This window comes from Falco rusticolus, chromosome Z (assembly GCF_015220075.1).
Source record: "Falco rusticolus isolate bFalRus1 chromosome Z, bFalRus1.pri, whole genome shotgun sequence".
Lineage (NCBI taxonomy): Eukaryota > Metazoa > Chordata > Aves > Falconiformes > Falconidae > Falco > Falco rusticolus.
The window spans coordinates 75,630,879-75,654,539 of NC_051210.1; the positions used below are offsets into that span (position 1 = coordinate 75,630,879).

Below are 23,661 nucleotides of genomic sequence, written 5' to 3' on the forward strand. Positions count from 1 at the left end.
CAAAACCTACATAGATGAAGGGCTTAGGGACATGGTTTCGTGGTGGGCATGGCAGTTCTACGTTATGGTTGGGCTTGATGATCACAAAGGTCTTCTCAAACCTAAATGATTCTATGATTCTTTCCTAGATAGCATCTAACACCAGAAGCAAATTCTGAGCCCCACCTTCCTACAGCATTTCTTCTCAGTTTCTCTATGGAGATGTCACCTTCATGGGCATACTGATTTCCAGGACTACTCTGTCTGTACTCCCTCACGAAGACATGTTTCATGTATATTTAATGTACAAACTCATTCTGAACTTTCTTAGCACCAGGGATCCTTGAAAGGTTTGGCAGGTTGATTGGTACCCTAAAGGCAGCCAGTGATACTGGGTTTTTGGGTGTCACTCTTTGGCCCAAATGTGACTTCATAGTGTTTTAGCAGAGAACTCCCATTCAGCAGGGGCAAATTTTAGGCTACATCTCTCTTTCATAGAATCATATTCCTCCCCTTCCTCCCAGATGCATCATGTGGGGGACTGTAATGCTGCAATCTGAGAAGAACAATTTACTCTTTATGTTTTGGGTGGGATCCTGTCACTCACTGACAGGGAATTCTTAAATTTCTGAGGGGAGAATTAAATCCCTCTGCTAAATCATTGTCTGTTCCTAAGTGTGTTTAAAATGACTGGGCTTTCTGTGCTTCTAATACATTCAGGATGTTTTGGTGGACCAAAAAAGAGTTTTCAATGAGTATAAATTTATATTTTTACCTTGCTAGCTGTGAGTGGAAAGTTAAACTATCTTATCTTCAGCAATATCTTTCTGTGTCAGGGTATACCACTGATTGAAAACACCATTTTTGCTGTAACCCTTTTTTCAAACCAATTACAGGAACTTCCTTCACCATAGCAGAATTCTATGATAGGTTAGTCCAATAACAGACTTGAATGACTGCTTAAATCTGTGTTGGTTCTTTAAGAAAGCCAATACTGGTGCATGAGGTGTTTTAATATGTTCTGATTTGAGTAGCCCCCAAAACCAGACAATATTTCAGCTCTTTTCTTATACCCTGAACAGACAAGCTGCTGCATCCCCTTTTCTTATTTAAATTGTGTTGGCCTTTAAAAATGTCCTCTGTGGAGGTACAGGGAGCCAGCAGTGGCAACTGTAGTCCAAAGGCAATGCTCTTAGCATATGCCATCACCTTGCAAATCACAAAGGCTACTTAAAATTTCAGTTGCTTTTCTGGATCTCTCGTTTATTTGCATAGACTGTGTAAGTAATTTTTTCTAAAATTACAGCAAGGGATTTGTGCTTCCTATTTTGTGCATGTTGAAGGAGGTTTAGGCATATTCATTGCAATTCTTTAATTTTCTTCTTATAAAGAATCCCCCTGGAGAGGTCAGATCTGTAGCTGGAGTAAAACTGGCATAATGCCACCGCAGAGAGCAAATGGTGGTGGTGCATGCCAGTTGTGGATTTCATCCCTGGTTTGAGATCTCTTGCTGCAGCTACACCATCTGCAGATTTACAATGTAGAGGGAGGGAGAAGAGAAGGAAGGAAGCCTAAATGAAATTTCATTTCTAGCCCCTTAGTCAGACCCACTTTTCACCCAGACTATGCTAATGATGGGACAAATGTGAAAACTGAACCAGACTTTCTGAGATGTCAGTTTAATTGCCTCACAATTACGGACTGTGTGTGAGATAAAAACCTGACTCGTGATGCAGAACCATCAAACCGCCAGCAAACAGCATAAAGTTTTATGGTCTGAATTACCTACTGCCTCCATTGGAATGTCTACTGCACTCCATTGACCCCCGGCAAGCCAGGTGACTAGTATGAACTAGATGTCTGACTTCTGTATGGTTAAAGCCAGATGAGATGGATCTCACAGTCTCTAGTCTGTTAAATTTGCCTGGAACCAAAACTTTGTAAGTTCCTAGCTCCTGTGGGAACTCGTGAGCCTGAATGAACTCATGGCCATGTCCCAAGGAACCCACTCTCCCAAAGGTGGGATGCACAGGAAGCAGATGCACTGGGATGTCTGAAGATACCAGCACAGAGGCACAGTGCTCTGCTAATACCTCCAAAGCCTCTAGGACTCTGGGTTACCAGTGTCCTTTTTCTAGCACAATTTCTTTTGCTTAGGAAAGATCAAAATACTTTTTTTTTCAATATTCCAAACACTTTTTTTTCTAATGCCTGTTTTTTAGTGAACTTTGAAATGTTTCATTTTCATTCCAAGTCAGAACAAAGATATACTTCAATGACTGGAAATCCTGCTATGAAGCAGAATGATCATTTTCCATTTGGCTTTCTGAATGTTAACAAAAGCCAGCAGGAGAATTCACATTAGGCTTCAGATATCTCCTGGCTACTCAGAAATCGCTTTTCATTTTGGAGGCTTGCTTGCTCAGATGCTATGTGAAACATTTTCTATGCATCTTATCAAAAGCTTTGTGAGTGTTGTAGTAACACAAGGAGTCATTTCAAAGTCTAAACATTTCACCCAAGGAATAATTGTCAATGGATGTTTCCACAAGCCATTACAGAGGTTTTTCATGAAGGAAGCTACCCATTTGAGGTAAATCTGCAATAATGCCAAAGTGTATAGGCTTCATGACTGAAAATATGTCATAAGGAGAGTGCAGACTCTGCCACCATGAAAGAGATCGAGGGGTCATCTAAACCAGCATCTTATTTTCAGTAATGACCAGTCATGGGTGTTCTGGGAAGCATGTAAAAAACATGAGCTTTCCTTCTCTGTATTTTGACAATGTTTATCACTCCCCAAAAGGCACCAGGCACACCAGAAGAGAAGATCTTATGCCGAAGACAGGCTGTGATATTTTTCATGTGCTGGAAATCATGGTAAGCACAGAATTTGGCTGTTGTGTCAGTATTTACATACTTATGTCACAGAACTCACTCATTCTCAAGACTTATTTATATGCAAAAGACCTTGTGCTCTTTTGTGGTGAGGCCATCACAAACCACTGCCTGGATTTAGCTTTCCAGGCCCTGAGAGCATTTGAATTCCAAGCAGACTTTGTTTGATGTTCTCTCTGCTCCCACCAACACAAAACAAATCTAGCTAATGCAAATATGATAATCTTTCCAGCAGTGGGTTTAAAGGGTGCACATATAATTAAGCCACTTTTCTATTTGGATTTGCAGTAGCTCCATAGACTTGTTTATACATTTACCGTTGTGTAAACATATATTTTGAAATGTGTGGCATAAGGTTTTTGAGTCAAGCGCTTTTCCTTGGGTCTCCATAAGTTTATGTGGAGAGCTCTGTCTTTCTGTATCTCCCTTCTTTCCCCCTTATATTCTAATACAAGCAAAGGAAAAGTTAGGTATCTGATCCAGTAGCTGCTGACACTGTTCCCAGCTACAGATTGCAAAGAGATGCTTAGCTCTGTGCGCAAGAGGAGGTTTTCTTTGGCAGAGAAGTTAGCTAAACTCAGTTCATTAGGAACAGCCCCCAAGCCTCCAATGTTGCGGTGCCTTATCTCCCTGCCATCCAGTGTTTGTCAGCCATGAGGCATCTTTCTTGGCTGCTTTGTCAGATGGCCCTTTCCCGCTCCAGGACTGGTACAGACCTCTTCTTTTCTGGTACTGAAGCTGCCCCTTTTCTCTCACTGCTCTGCGCTGCAGTCCCAGCTCCTGCTCTGCTCAGTGCTGGCCAGCACCACAGCTTGCTCAGGCATAGCTCACTGCTCCCATGTCTCACCCCAAACCTTTGTCCAGCTGATCCCGTCCAGACCAGCTTGATGCTTCATGGTTCACACAAGTGCACTGATATGCCACATCTTTCTGAACAAGTCCCATTCCCAGTGCCTCTCATAGGAACAACTCGCATCGCCCCAGGGACCCTTTTATCACAACCTGTCCCTTAGAAATGGTCCTCTGAAGATGTACCTTTGAGTCCTCTGCTCCCCTACCAGACTCAGTGGTATATTGCAAAGCTCTCCAGATTCTTACTTCTTTCCTTTTGTGGTTCAGCTCCACTTTCTCTGCTGCCCCACTTCCCTGCTGTTAGACCTCGTGCTACTCCATGGCTATCAGCCCTGCTCGTTCCTTGACCTGTTCCTGCACAAATGATTTCCTTGTGCTTTAAGCCCCAGGAAAGCCAGTCCTTTTTCTGTCTCAGGTTGACTCCCTGCCCACTGCAGCTCTAGCACGGGCTTGTTGTGACACCTAGACAGATCCTGGGAGCCCTTTCCCAACTACCTGCCTCTGCTTCAGCAGCCAGAAACCCTCTCACCAAACACTTCCACTGCAAGTATCACCAGAGGTCTTCCCTGAGTACCCCCTGTCTTATTTCACAGTAGGGGAAAGGCTTATATATCCCAAACACATAGCTCATCTTGTTAACGACATTGCATCTCACCACAGACCTTATTTTATTTGTCTTTAGACCAGCCTGGCTGTGACAGCACCAGCACTAACCCTTTGGACATCTATATGCACCACCAATAAACCAGTGTAGGTTACTGGGGGATGCTTTGTACCATTTAGAGCAGGGGTTCTCAAACTGTTTAAACAGGGGGCCGGCGTGGATGAAGTGGCAGGCAGTCATCTGTGGCTGCTTGGTTTCCCCCCACCCCCCCCGCCAACCCCCGGTGGGGGGATCTGTAAATACCAGGGGCCGGATTGAGGACCCTGGGGGGCCGTATCTGGCCTGCGGGCCGTAGTTTGAGGACCCCTGATTTAGAGGGTGCTCATAGCTAAAGGAAAGGGTAAGGCTGAGAGGGAAGGATCATGGGTGAAAGCCCTTTGCAGTGCCTTCCCTGCCAGCACCCTTCCTCCTCCCCAGCAATCCTATTGTGTCCTGGCTCTGGTGAGTCTCAGCCCTCTTGGTCTCCTCAACCATGAGTGCCACTTGGCACAGGGCACAGCTAGACCAACAGCCCGCTTCTAGCAAACTCTTTGACTTTGTCCTTATAACTATTTCATGATACAGAAGCAGACTTGCAGGTGGCCCCAGCCCTGGAATAGGTAGCAAACAGCCTTTCTCCACCCCTTTCCACCACTCTTAGACCACAAAAGGATCTGGTCAGCTCCACTCTTCACTTCTGGTGGCCTTCACCAACAAGACCAAGATTTCTTTCAAGACCCCCTGGGGGACAACCTGTCAGCTTCCATGTCCTGCCAGGTCTCCTCTGGGGTGTGTCAGATGTTCCTGGCCTTTGCCCTCTCCACCTCCCCAGCCCCTTACCTGAGGTTGGTGTCATGGGGGCGGCTGCCAGGCCATTCATGTTCAGAGCCGCCATCTGCTGCATCTGGGCTGCGGCAAAGGCTGCCATGGGGTTCAGGTAGCCACCCTGCGCCACCGACGCCATGATTGCGGCTTGCTGCTGCATCAGCTGGAACAAAGAGAGCAGGGAAAAAATATCATGCGGTCACTGGCAGGGCAGCCCGTGGCACTGGCACCAGGTTGGGGACCCGGTGTAGGTGCAAGGCATCCCTGTTTTGAGATGTCAGCTCACCATGCCTGTGGCACCTCCCAGCCTTGGCCCCCCTTCTTACTATAGGGGCTGGAGGCAAAGTACATCTTTGCATCTTAGGGTTTTTATGGTCCCCACCCCCACAATGTGTTCCTGACTGTGGAGGATTCCCATGAGTTGAACGCAACCCTCTGATTCCTTGGTACTTCCTTGATGATGAAAGGGAGAGAAAACACTCTACAGTCCTGGCCAGAGAGGTTTCATAGCTTACATTGCTTTTGCCAAAGCTTTGAGAAAGCACTGGAGGCCACCGATGGGAGACCAGTGTATGTGGAGCGGCAAGATGAGGAGATCCCTTCCCCAGAGCAGCAAGCCTAGCTAGTTCTCTGGGGTTAACCTGATTTGTTTCCATCTGTCAGTGACAAAAATATTTTTCTTATGCTGCTGGGAGGCAAAACCATTACCAAACCTTCCAACCAGATTACATAGCACCTATTTCCAACACAACCAAGCAGTGACTCCAGAGCTATATAACAGAAGGGAACTCCCCTATTTAAGCAGGATTAATACTGTGTAGTGGGAAAATCCCTTCCCTGTGGTTTTGATCTGGGATGACTTCCTTAATTGTTTATTTCGTGATCAAAATGCCACCTCTTACAAAAGGCAAATATAAGGAACCCAGCCTATATTTTCAGGAATTTAGGAGTAAAAGTTCTGGAGCATAAAGGTGGTGGTGAATGGTTATGCGTGCTGGAAATGTTTCTTGTATTAAACCCAGACTTTGCTATCGTTATCTTACACTCTGAACCTAACACAGTCGGTGCGGTTCATAGGTGCAGTATGGCTGCAGTGGGCTTTTGAAATGCTCCTGGCATGAAGAAGAAAACAGTTGGGAAGTAGCTGCCTCATGTCTCCTTCCCTGGAGCTGTACAGAGAGCCAGATGAGGTAAGTCTGGGTCCATATCCAACCCTCGCTAGTGACTGGTGGTGGAGGCTTACAAAAAATATAGGGGAAAGAGGATGAGCAGAGAGAAAAATCTCACTGTTCATTCCCCAGCCTCTGCTAATGCATAACTTGATGATAATAGTGGAGAAAAAACCTGTTTTTCTGTAGTGGTTTTAGAAGTGACTCATGTCTTTGCTGTCTCCAGAATTGGAGTGCCTCTGTTTTGCTGCTCTCTGTGATAGCGCTCTCTCTCCCATCAGGAAATCACCCTCTGATGCTGCTGTTTAAGCACACGGGACACGCTTCTCAGCATTAAACAGACCTCAAAAGTCATGGCAAGGAACAGACTGTTCCTTACTGTTCGCTTTAATATTGAAATATCAGCTAAATTAGCTGTTTATATACATACACGCTAAAACAAATCCTTGAGTTCACTGCCCTCATTGAAATGCTGAAACTTTCCTTGTCACCATCGGTTAAGAGACCAAAGCAAAGGATGCTCTGCCATTGACCTGCTGTATCACCGTGCACAAATTGTGTAAACTTGCTTCGGTTTCTTCAGTGATAAAATGGGACATGGGTTACCTGCCTCCCCACGTGGGAGTGCCTTCAGATCTACAGATGAAAATTTCTGTACCAGAGTTTAGTACAACTATTATTTTTTGAAGCCTGATGCAGATTGGTGGCAAGGTGGTGGCTTTCCCTTTGATTATCAATTACCTTTTTTTATTATACCCTGCATAAGACACTTTCACATTTTAATTAGCGATATTCTGTTCTTTGTAATTACTGATGGAGTGATTAGGCAATCTTTTCTATTATAGCACAATGCTGATTTCCCTTTAAGAGCTACATTTGTTTCTGAGCATCATTTGAGTTTATTCTCCAGAGGAAGCACTGAGCAGGTGATTTTAGTAAGTGTGTCAATGAAGTGAATGAGGAAGGGGGAATCCATCCATCTTTAACACTGGATTGACTCCAACACTGAGTGTGCTGACTTGTGTCTCATTTTCTGTGCTGGATATTTTCACCTGGGGAAAGCTGAGCATATAACTGGCCAGGTTGCAGAAATGATCGCCAAGACCTGTGCTTATAGGATCTATTTAGAGCTGCTGATCAAAGGAGCATCTCATGAAATGGATGCAGTTGCAAGGTCTGGGGACAGTTCCAGTCTGGCCTTTGCTGACTTCTCTCTGTGTTTCTCCAAAGCTGACCAGAACTGCATGAACAAACCCACCTCAAAACACGGAGTAACATATAGCTGGTTGCATGTGTGCTGTGGTCAGCCTCGCTGGCAGGTAACAGCCTGGTATTTGTACCAGAGACCATCTAGGGCAGTCAGGGGGCTCTGTTTCTGGCACTTTCCGTTGTCAGATTCCAAAAACTAAACACACATGACGTTTCATCTAAGCTGGTCGCCTATTATGGTTGATATGATAACAGGCAAAGGAGTCTAGGCCAAGATCCACTGCTCCTTTCTGTACCTGAATGCCTCTGGGCAGATGAATTGCAGCTTCATTTCTCCCTGTTGACTGTATGCGGACCTCAGGTGATCAGTTCAGCTGCACATACCAACACAGTCAGATGAAATGATTCCCACCCTTTACCTGGCCCTCAGTGGATATTTTTGGACCTTGGGTCCCAGCCATTTAAAAGAAAAGTGTTAGTCCTCCTTTTGTTTGTATTTCACCTGTGCTGCAAGAGAAACAGGGCTCTATCTAAAAGATACTGCATTGCCAATGGTAGTACAAATGATTGCAGTCCTCCAAAGACAGTCCCCATTTTGCACTCAGCAGAGCTAGGCAATCACCTGTGACATTAGCTATGGCTTATTGTCCTGGTTCCAGCTGGGTTAGAGTTAGATTTCTTCTTAAGAGCTAGTACAGTGCTGTGTTTTGGCTCTGATGTGAGAACAATGTTGATAGCACACTGATGTTTGTGGTTGTTGCTGGGTAATTTTTATACTGAGTCAAGGACTTCTCAGTTTCTTGGGCCCTGGCAGCGAGAGGGCTGGAGGGGCACAGGGAAGTGGGAGGGGACACAGCCAGGACAGGTGACCCAAACTAGGCAAAGAGGGATTCCATACCGTATGACATCATGCTGAGTATACAAACTGGGGGAAGAAGGAGGAAGGGGTGGACATCCAACATTATGCTGTTTGTCTTCCGAGTAACTGTTACGTGTGATGGAGCCCAGCTTTCCTGGGGATGGCCAAACACCTGCCTGCCCATGGAAAGTGGTGAATAAAATCCTTGTTTTGCTTTGCTTGCATGTGTGGCTTTCGCTTTACTTATTAAATTGTTCTTATCTCAACCCTGGAGTTTTACATTCCTTTCCAATTCTTCTCCCCACCCCTCTGGGTGAGGGGGAGCAAGCAAGCGGCAGCAGCTTCATGGTGCTTGGTTGCCAGCTGGGGTTACACCATGACACTTATGCAACTTCTTCTCCTGCTTCTGGATGTCTCTAAGCTGTTCAGAGTTAACTCCACAATGGTGGGTGCTCCTTTTGGTTTGCAAACCAGGTAACCTGAGTGTGTGGTTTCTTGTGTATTCAGAGGGCTTATAAATTTGCACTGGAAGATGCATGTTTTTAGAATATACCTTAGTTACATGCATGCTCCTTTTTGCAGTGTAACGCCATTTCTGCTTTTCTGTCACAGGCCTTCAGAAAGAAGGCGGCACTTCCTTTCTCCTTAGGAGAACTAGATGGTCTTGTCTGCTGATCAGTGGTGAAGGTGCAAGGTCTGCAACTTAAATTCTGATGGATTTCAGTGAAAGTCACTTTAAACTGGCCATACTCTGATGGAGACTGAATTAGAATCTTGAGGAGAAAAGAGGTTAAATTCAGCTTAGGGTTAAAAAGCTAATGCAGTAAAAATAAGGCCCTAACCTGTGATTTGAGAAACTAGATCCAGTTGCTTCTGCTACAGCAGGCATTGTCCAGGGAGCGCTCACCCTGTTTCTGTTATGCTTGGTGCTCTGTGGATGCCCAAGATGCCCTGGAGAGCTGGTACCCCCCCTGACATGGTGAAATGAGCTGGTGCCCTGCACCTCAAGGACCAGAGGACATACACCTTGCTGCAGCCTTCAGAGCCAGGCCGTGGGGTAACCCAGTGTCTCCTCCAGAGCTGGAAAAAGCATAGCATCCCATACCTGAACACAGCCACACACCTCAACTCACTGGCTCTCCTTCCTTGGCTAACCATGTCCCAAATCTTTCTGGACATCTCAACCCTTGACAACACTCCTGACACCCTTCTGTGGACATATTTGCTCTTCATGCCCTTCTGTCTCTGGTTGGAGTTGCTCGAGGGTAACAGTTAAGGGGGAAGAGGAGGGGGGTCTTTCCCAGCCCTGTGCCTGATGGTCACAGCCTGGCTGAGTGCAGCAGCATCACAGGAATGAGAGGATGGGAACTTGGTCACCTTGAGCGAACCTGACAGCATAGACCTACCTCCTTCCCTGCAGGACAGCTCCAGGGAAATTTACAAAAGTAGGGCAAGCCCTGTAAGGGTCACCGGTCTCCCTTATAAAAGCTCTGCGGTATTCCCAATAAAAGTCACCCCACTCCTTCCCTGGCTCCCAGGAACAGACAAATGTTCCATCCACTCTCTTTTCACTTTGAAAGAAGCCCAGTGTATGGTCCCAGCTAATAAACCTGTAGAAAGTGAGGCAGTGACCCCACTAGGGGCAAATCAATAGCAGCAGGGCCCTTGGGTATTGTGTACTTTAAAATACGCCATTTGAAATGCAGATTTTCCCTGCATGGGCTGAAGCTGCAGATGAAGCCTAATCAGAAAGGCAGCAGCCTTATTATCTTGGACTGACCCAAGGGGACGGAGAAGAGCCTTCCCCTTCCTCAGCTGGAAGGACGTATTTCCTTTTGCTTCTTTTACTTCTTTGGCATGGCCTTTGCCTCAGCATTTAAAACTTTTCCCCATCCAATTTTAAAGACTTGTTCCCTCTTTCCTTCAATGTGGCCTTTACTATTGCTCAGATATTTATGTTCTGAGGAGACCAAGAGATGCTACCAAATTGGTTCATGTCCATGAAGAGCACCTCAACAGCTAAAAGCTTGCAGTCCTTATCCCAATGCTTGAGAACCAATGGGGCTGCTGAAGAGGCACTGGTAAGGCCAACTAAAGCATGGGAAGTGGTGGTAGTGATGGCTGGTCAACAGAGAGAGAGATAGGAGGCTTCATCTCACACATCTTTTTGATACCTCAAGTTGAGGTGGCTAAACTTCAGCCAGTTCTGTCATCAGTGGGTGGATGGGCAACTACACAGGCTTATCCATCCTATCCTAGCATGGAAAATGAAAGTAGCAGCAAAGGGTGAAGTTTTGCAGCACAGCTGCACTAAAGCAAGAGCTAGCTGATGCCCAGCTCCCTCTCCACAGCTTGGCAACCAGGCCAGATGCACACCTGACACTGCCAAGCCCCAGCTCAGGGACAGCACAAACACAGCGTTTACTGCCAGCTTTCCTCCCAGACATGGGGCTCTGTGTGGTCACGACCAGTCTACTGTCGTGGGGTGAGGACATGTGGCCAGAGGTGGGGCTAGACACCTGCCTCTGGGACAGCTGCCTCTGGCATCAGGTGGCTGTTAGCAGGGTCATGCGACTGTGCACAAGGAGAGGACATACTGTCCTTGTCTTACAGGAGAGACAGATGCATGGAGAGATGAAGGAGCTTTCTCAAGGCAAAAAACCTCCCGCTAGAAATAGGGCAAGGATGCTACAGCCTGCCTACCCCAGCCGCCAAAAGAAAATACACGTGAAACTGGAGAAGGGGAAGAGGAGTGAGAAGAACTATTTCTGATATTCTCTTTTTGAAATAGCATGCTCATTGCCCTTGGAGAAAGCTTACTCTGAACAATCTGATGACCTTCTTATTTTTGTCAGTGTTATTTTCTACCCTTGCCTCAGAACCGCATGATGTTTTGTTTGACTTTTCACATTCTTCCTTCAGTAATAACAATAAAAGTAATAACAGCATCCCACGCTTCCCACCTCTAACAATCTATACAAACACTTAGCTAATTAATCCTCATGGTACCCCTGTGATAGAAAGAGGTAAGTAAAGTGATCCACCAAGCAATAAGAAGACACATATTTGGTAAAATCACAGAACTGACAAACTCACTTCTGTTTTATCTAACTGGCCATTGGGAAATAAGAGCAAAACTATCTCCCATGCCTTCAAACAAACAGAAGATATTCTGTAAAAAAAATCAGAATGGTTCTTCAGATATTTTTGGTGTCTTCTGGAAACAGAAGTTTCTGCTTTGAAAATAAAATTTAAATTTAATTAAGATTTTGAAAAAAATAAACAAAAGTCAGCACTTGGATTCATGTGTCGTATTGTCTTTCAAAAGCCTGATACACAATAGTTTGAATTTCTAACTTTCTGAGAGCTCTGGAAAAACCCCAAAAACTAAAATAAAATAAATACATATATGTATATATATATATAGAGAGAGCCCAAATCTGAGTGTTCATTATTTCTGAAATACCAGGGAGCTGACCATTAGAAATATGGTATTAGCCCTGCTACAAAGTATTATGGCTTCAAAATAGGTTCCTCTTCTGGAATGGATCAGAACAAGTGATTTGCATAACAGGTAGTATTTACCAAATATACTGCCCCATTTTGGTCATTGAAGTGTAACAGCTGTCATATGAAGAAGACAGTCTATATTCAGTAATTTTTCCCTGATTTCATACAGTTAGCAGAATGTTTTAAAGTATCTTTCCAAAATAATTTCACAGTAAGAATTGAATAAATATTGGACGAAGAGATTCTTCCCTTCAGTACTACCTCAGATCATTTAGCAGAAATGTCCTTTCATCTCCACAGGAGCCCAGACAGGGAGGCAGAGGGGCGCACCCAGGCTTTTAAGGTCAGCATGGTAGTCACTGCTGCCCTAACTTCCCAAGGTGACCACTTATGATGATGACTGAGAGCTTTGCTATACTGGATGTTCCTAGATTTGTTGCAGTTATTGCCTGCAGTTTAGGAGCTGCAGCATTTGTACTTTTTGAGAGTGAGGAGAGCTGGGATTTACTAGCAGGAAAGGACTTGCTCCAGGCCAAAGAGCAAATGTTACCATTGCCTGTGTTGCCTCTGTCCCCATCTGTCTGGTTTTCCTCACTACCTCTATGCCTGGCCCCTGCTGCAGGATGCAATCAGTCCCATAGCTGGAATTTGGCCAGGAGACTGTGGCTAGCACTGCCACCCCATTTTTTATGCAAACTTGATTTATGACTTTGATCTTATTTTAAATAATTTAAAAATTAAATAATTTATACAGTATCTGTCACTTTCCAAGGCTCCTTCCTTTGTTCTTGCTTTGCTTTTCTGCATTTTTCCATCTTCCCAACACTTTTCGATCTGTGCACGCTTTCTTTTCTGCATGGTGGGGCAGCGGTGACATGAGACAGCTGCTAACTACTTGGTATGTTCTTCACAGAAAGAAGACCTGCAGGAATTTTTGCCACTGTTGCTTATTTGGGCCAGGACTACAGTACCACTATTCATAGTCTGGTTTGATGGTTACTGCTCAGGATTTGGGGGCTGGCCACACACACACAGAGGCTTTAAGGTGTGCTGTGCTGCCCTGAGCTGCAGTGTGTGCCTGCAGGTTTGTGTCGACTGGCAGCAAATCAGAGGTGGTGGGTGCCACCTAGCATCAGTCTCCTCTTCGGGCTGAGTTCAGATCTGTATCTCAAGTTGGCCTTAACTGAAACTGCAGAAACAGCTATCAATACCCAGGTGATGTAAAGCCACCGTAACTTGACAACAAAAAGGGCTGGTGCCCTATACGTGTGTGAATTAAAATAAATAATTGGCCCATAAAAGAAGACATGAAATGAGTATGGGAAGACACTGCTGAAAAGAAAAAAAAATCACACACACCCCTGAAATAAATTAGTATAGGGGCTCTGGGAGTTTTAGGGAGCCATGAAATCTGACTTGTCTTGAGCTGTTTCCAAAAGAGGGGAGGTGGGTCTGTTATGACTTTCTGTGTCACTGAAAAGGCATACAGAGTTAATGCCAAGCTTTGTCTGGCATGCTTGCAGGTGGCACATGAGGAGGGGAGGCAAAACCACACACAGATGAGAACTCCCTTTGCTTCCTGATCTTTTTTTACCTCTGGAGCTGAGGCCATACGGCTGCTGAACCCGAGGACTGGTTGTTCAGCTGATGTGAGGCCGTCATTGCTACGAAGGTTAAAGTTGTTTAAGCTGAGGTTGAGTGGCTTGGCAGCGGGCAGTGGCTGGGAGTGAACTGTGACATGGCCATTTGCTGACATGCAAAGGAGGTAACTTAAAGAGCTGAGGTGCAGAGCAGTCCTGGTGGCAACACTAATGACTATCAGTCAAACACTGATGAACTGAGACCCTTGCTGCCTCTCTTCAGTGGTGCTGCTGGATTTGCAAATCCACAGCTGCACCCTAATCCTTCAAACAGCTGTACCATGTAGGTTTCTGCTGCACTGGCCACCTTGATGCATGGAGACCTATTTTCAGGAGCTAATCCAGTTCCCGTGATGCACCTGATGCCTCTCTGGGGGAGATTCCACAAGAAACTACTGCCTAGGGGACTCGGCAACCTCCTCCATGGGGACAGACCATTAGAGATAATTGATTAACCAGCTCTCATGGGAATGTCTGGAAACTATTATACGGAGACATCAGACAAACTTGGACTGCAGTGGAATAGCTGAGAGGACGAGTTATGAGTACAAACCAGCACAGTGTCTCATGCTAGTCCTGGCCTTACTACTAAGCATGGAGGCAGTCCCTAAACTTGTGTTATCATCGTACCCCTGTGTGAAAACCCATGGGGAGACAGACAGGGTGTCTCTGGGGGAGAAGGGCAAATAAATAAATCTGATTATCAGCTTTATTCTTACATGGGGAAACGAGGCTGAGGGTCAAATAATTCTCCCAAGGTCACACGAGTTGCCGGTGGCAGTGGCATCAGCTGTCATCACTGTCCTGCTCTTGATGTTTCACCTTCCCTCCTCTTGACTTGCCTTGGCTCTTCAACTTCAGTTCAGGCTGAATAAAACTGTCCCCCCTTCCCCTCTCCCCCTATCGATCCCTCCATCTCTTGCTGGCATTTGTGAGGTGCCAATCACCCTGATATCTAAGAGCCAGCAGTCCAAGGTGGATTAATTGGGACCGAGGGAACGTCACAGAGCCTTGGCGCTCCCTTCCTTCTCTTTTGTGTGAGACTGTGAGATGAAGCAGATAGAAAGAGACAGAGATAGGGAGGCTGATTGAGAGACAGCATCTGAGCACGCTCCGGGTGTATAGGCACCACACAGAAATGTGATCCCATCATTTAGACAGCTCTCAAGTCCCCAGGGTAATTGGTGTCACCAGCTTGTCATATCCAATGGGTCAAGATCTAAAACTTATTCTTTCCCCCTTATTATCATATTTACCATTAAAAAAAAAAAAAAAAGAGGATGGGTCCAATTCTGCTGTCACAGAAATCAATAGGAAAAATATTCATTGGTTTCAAGTGGAGTGGAGCACACCCAAGAATTGTTTTCACTCTTTCTTCAGTGATAAATCCTCATTCAAGCACCTACCCTCCTAACATCCTGCATTATTTGGTGATAAATAGATGGAAGGAACTTTTGTGGTGCAAAGATGCACACTGCATCCTCTTTTGTATCAGTATAAACCTAGGATGGCAATTAGATGTATAGATTAAAAATTATGTGAGAAGAGGTTTTGGACCAGAGCACCAGGACAGTGGTGTCTTTACCAGCTGCCTGATCAATGCCTGTAGTGTAACACCAGAGCCACATCTCCTGCCTGACCCCTTTAGATGTTTGTCCCAAGCTGTCCATAGGTTGCCTCCTGTTAATTCCTCTGGGACATGGAGGCACAGATGCTGCATCCCTCTGCCAGGCTGCTGGCCACTGACCTGAACTCAGCTGTGATTTACTGCTCTTCTACTCTTCCTGCAGCGTTCCCTGGCCAGGAAGGTTAAACACAGCCAAACTGCAGAGGGACAGCTCTACTATCATGTGAGGAGGGGAGCAGGGGACAAAGGATGAAGCAAAGGTTCTCTTTAACTGGGAATAAGAATAGAGAGGGGAAAATAGAAGGAAAAATAAAACTTGCCTTGTAGGCAGAGAATAAAAATGTCCAGAATAGCACCAGAAGGGGCAGCTGGGAGGTGAGGGGGAAATTCTGTGGAGCTCTACAGCATGTCCTCATGACTCTACATGGTTCATGCAAGGGGTAGGCTGGGTTATAACAGGTGTTCAGGGAGGCACAGGACATTCAGCAGAGGACAGAAATGTCAAGGCCCTCAAATTAAAAAAAAAAAAGAGATTATGGGGATGTGACGGGAAATCCAGGGTGCCTACATGTGAGAAAGAAATGGGCAGGCAAGAAAGAAGAGCCTTGCAGTCAGCGCACTGGATGAAGTACGGGTACGTTGGAGTATGATTCCTGAGTTGGCCCTGTATACCTAGGGCAAGGCATTTGGTTTCTCTCATTCAGAAGATGCTACTCTGGAAAATGGGATTAATAGTACTTCCCTCCTGTACACAAATCTAGCAGAGTACAAGAAGGCCACACTTTGCTACCAAAAGGATAAAGCACATAGATGCACTGTCACTGTCTGCAAATCTGCTCCAGAGAAGGCAGCCAAAGTCACCTGGCAGTATTGTGTCTGCCTGCTGCAGGGATCACCTCTACCTTCCTCTGAAATACCTGGCGGAGACCAAGTTACCTAAACTTGATCTTGTCTTGCAGGTCCCTTGTTAATTGCAGCCTAAGGAAAGGTAGTTATGCCAGAGGCATCCATTCCAGGGTTCTTCATCAAGAACCCAGCTCTCTGTATAGCCACATTTTCTCAGGGGCTCAGGGTCCAAGTCTGGTATGTAAGTAGGACACCTGAAGTTAAACAGTGCAACATTGCCTTAAATAGCTGGTGCGTTTTCCCAGTGTGCTTAAATCACATTGTTTTGGGAAACCAGGACTGTATGTGTGCATATGTCTGCTTGTCCATTTTGATATACTCTAGCATGCTTTCATGACTCTAAAAGCACCTATGTCAACAGCTGCCATTTATCTTGTGGTTACTCCAAAGGTACCCACAATGATGTGTGGTGCAGCAGAGCCATCTCCCCCTTTCAGCTGAGTCTGTGTGTCCTTGTAGCAGAGGAGGGCCAGAAAGGTGTTTGTACCCTCACAAACCTTCTTTGGCACCAGATGATGCTGACATGGGGCAGAGAAGCAGGATAAGATGAATTCAGGCCTATTTTATCCAAATCCTTAAAGGCTAGCTGTGATTGGATTTGACAGCAATGGTTTAGACCCTGTAGGAAGTGTCTTGCATGTGTGCACACACGATCACAGTGTGGTTACTGCTAGAATTGGCTATTGTACCTCTTCGACTTGCCTGGCAGATGCCCTTGTCTACCCTGGGCGGCGTGACTTAGTTTGCTCCCATGATGTAATTAGTTTAATGGAGAAATCACTGGTTCTTCCTTTGTTCAGCTGTTCCTCTGCTCACGTGTGCTTTTGTGGACTTCTAGGTGCTATTCCCGTTGCCATGAACATGCATAGAGCCAGTGTCTATACTTACTGCCTGTGCATAGGCGCCATATGCTCCAAACTGGATGGCCATGGGGTTGAACATGCCCATTTGTCCTGCCATTTGCTGCATGCGTCTCATTGTACGCTCCTTGTCTGTATCTGCAAACTTCACCACCAGGCTTGAAGAGGCTCCCTGCATGACAGGAAACAAAAGGAGATACACACGGGAATTAGCCCAATACACATTGGCTCATGCAATCCATACATCCAACACAGATTTGTAACACGGGATCCAGTTGGTGCTGATTTTTTCCATGCAACCTCTCAGACCTTTTGAAATTATACCTTTGCAAGAGGCTGAGAGCATCAGGAAAGAACTAAAGGACCCTGGGGGTGAATGATTGAGGCCAGCAGCCTGGTTCTTAGTTTCCTCCAAAATTCAAACTTCCAGGCTCCCATTAATGCTCTTGCGGCAAAAGCTGTTGCTTTATTCTTTCAGCATAAACAGAAAACCTTCAAAACCTTCTGGCCCAGCAGGCTGGCCTCATCAGAGGACAAAGATCTGGACTCAGTGCAGCAAAATGTTGGAGTTTTGCTGGATGAATGTGGTAGGATTTAACTGATTCTGGCAGAATGTGTTAGCTCTGCACGTGCCAGAACCCTTGAGCTGGATCACACTTTCACACTGCCATGTCTTGTAACCCCCGATTAGAAATCCGCGTCCAGTGAGAAATTTGTGCCCAGTCTTGGAGACAGGATTCAGTATGCTGAACAGAGTGTATGTCTCACCACAAAGCAGCATCTCGTCAGCACTGTTAAACTAGCGGAGCAAAAATCGTACCTGATGGACCTGGTTTTCCGCTCCATGAACAGTAGGAAACAGAGGCTACCACAAAAGACCCCACATTTAAAGCTAAGCTTTTCCAGGAAAGCTTTAAAATGTTTGGGTTATGTCTCCTGTCAACACTGGTGCAGACCTACTGATGATCATTAGAGCTGGCTGCAGAAGTCTGTGAAAAATGTAGAGCTTTTGGGAATGAAAGAAATCCTTCTCCTCCCCAAAATGAGATGAGTGAAAGGTCATTAACTGCGATTCTTAAATTTCTGATATGAAACAGAGATGGGAAGAAATAGATCTGCTTAGGAAGGAAGGCACTGATAATTTTTTTGTCTGGCTGGCTCCAAGGATGTCCTAACTTGATGTGTTAGTTGATTCCCCGCAGCGTGGTGTCCCCAGGGGAAGTGGGGTGTTGGGGAGGGGGGATCTGGCACTAGCCCCGACAGCAGGCAGACAGTTGCCTTGGAAGCTGGGCTGCCACCAAGCCTGGGGAGATGGGCAGGTGAGCTGCCAGGAGACTGACAAAGAGCAGCTGAAAGCACCACACTCCTATGGTACACTTCCCTTTTGACACACTGGTATTTGCTGATGGAAATATATTCAGTGGGGAAATTGCCAGCTAAACCTCTGGCCGTGGCAGCAGAGGAAGTCAAGCTCCATGCCAGAGGTGCTGGGCTGTTGCAGGGCCCTCATTTTCCTAGCAGAGGTGGGCTTGTCTGGGATTGCACAGGGGAAGTGTTTAACTGGCTTACACACACCCCTGTGTCCTGGAACAAGAAAAAATCAAGTCTCAGTGGAAACAGAGTTGCTCTGCTACAAATTGGGAATAAAGTAGTAAACCATAGCTGTGAGTGTACTTATATGTAAGTCCAAGCTATGCATATTCAATAACCTCTCCAGATCCTCAGTTACAAATAAAGACTTGAGGAATTAACTTGCTAAAATAATTAAATAATCTAAGGCCACACAATAAGCGACGTTCCTCGGGATTAGCAGTCTGTTCTGGGAGGAAGTGATTTTCATTGGCAAAGAATCTGTCTTTTTGACCCGTTAGTCTGTCTTTAATAAATCTATAACCCACTCAAACAATGTGGTGAAGAGCAAGGGTTTGAAAGAAGTGCTTCAGGAAAACAATGGGATGGAGAGATGAATGCTCTGTTCAAGGGTGGAGAGCAGTCTTCAGAAGTTATTACAAGAGTAAAATAGAAAGCGTGGCGGGGTTGCCGGGGGGGTGTGTGTGGGGGGGTGCGGGGGGGTGGAAGTAAAAAAACACCTAGCCAAAATTCCCCTGCATTTCTGATCAAGGCTGACTGACTTTTAATTTTTTTAAATCACATGATAAGGTTATTGATCCTTTCCCAAATCACACTCTTAATTGCAGCTCATTGACAAATGAATATTTTAATGCATACATTTCCTGCTAATTATCACCTGGACCAGTCCTTAATTAGATTTCAACACTCATTTAATTAACCCTGATCCAAGAGACTGTTTGGTAACCTGAATCTAATGATTTCAACCTATTTACAGCTGTGTTGGAGGGAGGCACTGGTCCACAGCAGACTGGGCTGTTCAGAGCTGCGGTTGTGATTTGCAGACCAGAGGCTGCAGCACATGGAGGATTTTGAAACTGAGTAAGGTGAATGGGTATTCATCTCTGAAATGGGTTTTGAAGATGTGACCTGCTCTAGTTAACAAGACAAAGAGCTGTAAATAAGTTGGTGTCTTTTTCCTTCCCCCTTTCTTTCTATCTCTGTTTACCCTGGGAGTCTTAAGGCCAGAGAACTGCCTCAGGAAACTGCTGATGCCTCACACTGTTGAAAACCAAGCTATTATTGTAGATGGCATCATGAAAACATGGGTAACCTCCACATGAAGTTCTTGCCCCTGGAGTGTTCTTCCCTCTTGATGTGAGTCATAGTGACTGCACAGCAGCTGTTTGACCCAATAGGATCTAAGGCTGCCTCTTATGAGATGTTTTTCTGGGTTGCCTGTCGCAGCAGGACTTCAGGCCTCTTTGAACATCCCTATCATATACACAGGGCAGAAAGGCCACTGGCAAACAGAAGCAAGTTAGAGCACACACTACAAAGAAAGAGGAGAAAAAGGAGGGCCTTTTAAGAGTGCTCTGCAATGAGACGCACTTGTAAGTGGTTAAAGATTTCTAGCCAGTAGGGATGCTGCATTGCTCTTGAATATGAAGATTGACCTTGGGATTGATGCTTTTTGTATGTTGTTCCTCATGTGCAACCCTTTCATGTGGCCCAAGGAAATCAGGCAGTAAACTCTATCAGATCACCCAGTCCAGGATTTTTACTGGAGGAGCGAAACAGTGCTGTTCATCTACAATTAGAACAAGACTACTTTCTAGTCCAGTACTCCTACTAATCCACTGGATGTTAGAAATGCCCCAGAATGGGCCAGATATTCCACACAGTAAAAACTGCAGAGCCCTTCACTTGGGCTATTTATTGCTTCCGCAAGAAGTTAAACTGTGGCATAAATCAACTGTTGTCTGCTGACAAAGGCAATAGGTCCTGTCTGCTCGATCATTTATTAGTAATACATAATCCTCTTCCTGCTTTCTCCTGTTGTTGGACTGGACCTCATAGTTTGCCAGCCCCCAAGAGAGTTACAGTGGGTAAGTCAATAATGTTTGACATGTACTTTGAGATCTCTGTGTTAATTCGGCATTTTACTGAGGGAAGGACCTGTTTCTTTCTCTACCCTGCAGATCCACAATCAAAAAAGACTACCGTGAAAGTGAGCATTCCTGCTGGTGCTTCTGCAATAGGCTACTTGGAATTGGCATTTATCTCCTTTCCTATCAAATCAACCTCTTTTTTCAAGTGCTTTGATATCTACTGATGAAAAGGATACTGTAAGGGCTAAGTATTATTATGCTTTCCTTATTCTCTCTTGGGCCAGCAAGTCTACTTAATATGACTACCTTGCTTCCCATCCCCCTCCCATGCACAGTAATGAATTGCTCCCCTTAGTCAGCAGAGTCAAATGCTCTCGAGGCTGGCGGGGTGCAGGAAAAGATGGAGGAAAAATCGCTTTGCACCACACTCACTTTGTAATCCCTAATCAGAATCCTCTGCGGGAAAAACTAATTTCCCAGCCTGTCTTGACGTGTGAAATAAAGTCATTCTTGAAAACAGGAGCCTGACAGGTTGCTTGTGAAATTTCATATTCAACTAAAAATAAAACAGCCATCCATTGATATTTCATTTAAAGGCAAAGGAAAACAAATCTTTTGCCTGGTTGTTGGGACTGTTTCCCATTAGTTATGGCCTTCCAAATGGAGTGTATACACAAATTAAGCAAAACCTTTTCAGGAGACCAAATAATGCTGCGCATCATCAGGGAAAGCTGCTTCTCCCTATAACAATATTCATAGGAAAAGTTTTGTGAAGCTGTTTCCTTGTAGAATATATGCCTGAATTTTCTTTTCCTGTCAGCCCTATAAGTCTGCTCTGACTCAGTACATTACCAGTCTCTACAGATGGTTAGACATCTTTTTCTTGCAGAACTGATGAATCTGGGCCTAATTTGTCAAAGCCATTAAATCATGTTTCACTTTAAACTTAGTGAATGTCCTTTTGGAAGTAAACATATGCAAATACTTTACTGCAAGGGTGTCTATCTCATACAGGTCAACTTTTATGTCTCGGCTAGCACAGACAGAGCCAGTTAAAAGTTCTGGGCCAAAAATATTGGGAAAAAAAAGCTTGTTACATTAAATTCCAGTGACTAAAGCTCTTGAGTATTAGAGATCTGAATATGCAGATCCTATTAAGTATCTTCCAAAATGTCAGCCGTGCACACCAGCTAAAACGCTTAAATGAATAGGTGCTGCTGGATACTTCTCATCTGGGTGATCAGACTACCTTCCTACGTGTCACCACATATGCTTCACAAGGCTTCAGCAAGCCATTTAGGGTAGCGTTTCCACACAAGGATCCTTGATGTTAGGGCCTGAAAGCCAAAGGAGTACTTCTTTGCCTTGGGATCTGTCAGATCAGGCTGTTTGGTATGATGCTTTCTAAGTTTGAAAGCAAAGCCAGATATTTAGTTTTTTAAAATGCTTGTGTAGCTCTATGGAAAATAGGGCTGCTGAATTAGCCAGTGGGGCTTTGACCCCAACATGGATTTCAGACAAGTGAAAAAGAAACTACTGTCCAATTAAAGCTGTAGAGCAGAGGGAATTTTAGCTAGGTAGAAATGTAATTACCCATGCTGGAAGATGGCCAGAAGACCAAGACTAACATCCCTCTCCTCTTGTGAAATATGCTATTTTTTCCTGTACTCAGGGCTTCAATTTCGTGTCTCATCTGTAAGATGAGTAGGACGGCAGTCACTAGGAGCTATTTCCACTGTACAGTCCTGAGAGGTGGTTTAGACACACTTGAGATGAGAGTGACAGAGACGGAGTGGGGAAGGGAGGCATTCATCCAGGGCTGGAGTGACAGACCCTTTGATAATGCTGCTCCTTCAGTAGAGGGGATTCTTCACGCAGTGCCTAAGTAGAGAGTTGCTGCAGGTACTTCCCTTCACAGGTCTCCGGAGCTGTAATTTATTTGGAGTGGAAGCTTGATTTAGGTTTTACTTGCCTGTACACTACTTAGCAGGTGTCTCTCTGAGCTGAAGTTATTGCTTTCCACGGGGCAATAGAATCTTTGACTCCTGGTGGCACTGTACCCAATTCTAATTAGAAAGAACTCGATAAATAACCTGGATATTAGTATGCCCCTCAAATCAAAGCCAGATATCCAAAAAACCTGAACTTCAAAGCAGAACTCTTCAAGCAGCTCTGTGTTTTTCAGCTCAGTCTATGGATGATAAAAGTCCTCACAGAATCATTCGCCTTCCTTAATGCATTATGAAGTGGAAAGTGTTGTTATACTGATAGACTGGAAATTCTTACCCGCTATTTAGGAATACGAAGCAATAAATAATTCTTTTTTGTCTATTTGAAGAAAAACTTAAAATCCAGAATTCAAAAGAAATCGTTATAGGTTTCCCTTTCCCAATGAGAGTAACATGGCTTGCAAGATAAGGTGTATTTAATTCTGTCTTTACTAAAAATACACTTCCCCTGAAAATATTCTTACAGCAACAAATGATGTAATTTTTAAATAAATTATTATTACTTATTAAGAAAATGTTTGGTAGCTGCAGCATAGAACCCCATGAAAGCTAGTATCTGAATGATCTCTCCATTATCCTAGGCAAGGATGAAAATAAAGATTAAGTGGAATAACTCCAGAGCCATGAAGTGAATTGTCTATTGTGAAAGCGAGGGAGCATCACAGCCAGGTATGGAGGCCCTGATGCTTTGGGACTCTGCTTACATGAGCCCCACTCTCCCTTGGCAATTCAGGATGAAGACATGAACAGCCTAAGATGACCTGGAAAGAAACAGATGTTGAGGAATGTCTGGCAAGCTGGGCAGCTCCATTACAACTGTGCACGTGACATAAAGGAACGTTTTAGTCACACTGAGTTACAAATACACTGCACGTGACTGGGCATCCCAGATCAATGTCGTGCTGTATAAATCTAGGCTGTCATGGTGTAAAGCATATTGCTTGATGGGACAGTAAGAAGTATTTGCATTTTTGCATCATATTTAAACTGAAGATCTCCAAGCACTGTACATCCATAGGGTCATTAACTGATACAGGATTGTGTTCGCAGGGAGGTATCACCCATGCTTTCGTATGGTGAAAGACATGGTCAACTGAAACTATGAGACAGTGTAAACTCAGAGAAGCTCTGCTGGTTTTGGCGGAATAAAAAGTTGATTTATGCTGAAGGATCTGCCCTTACTGCATTCCACCCCACCAAGACTGAAACGTGTC

At 44.9% G+C, this 23,661-nt stretch overlaps 1 protein-coding gene across 11 annotated transcripts in view; it reads right to left on the minus strand.

The window, feature by feature from the left end:
* The window catches only part of CELF4 (CUGBP Elav-like family member 4), a 722,303-nt gene that overhangs the window by 67,427 nt on the left and 631,215 nt on the right, over positions 1-23,661 (minus strand). For 10 of the 11 annotated variants that reach the window (XM_037374241.1, XM_037374246.1, XM_037374243.1 and 7 more), the window contains exons 6-7: positions 17,006-17,149; positions 5,213-5,360 (exon numbers count right to left, since the gene is read on the minus strand). In XM_037374241.1, the coding sequence (XP_037230138.1) occupies positions 5,213-5,360; positions 17,006-17,149 (292 nt within the window). The remainder of the gene's footprint in view (positions 1-5,212; positions 5,361-17,005; positions 17,150-23,661) is intronic. The other variant, XM_037374240.1, reaches the window with a different exon arrangement.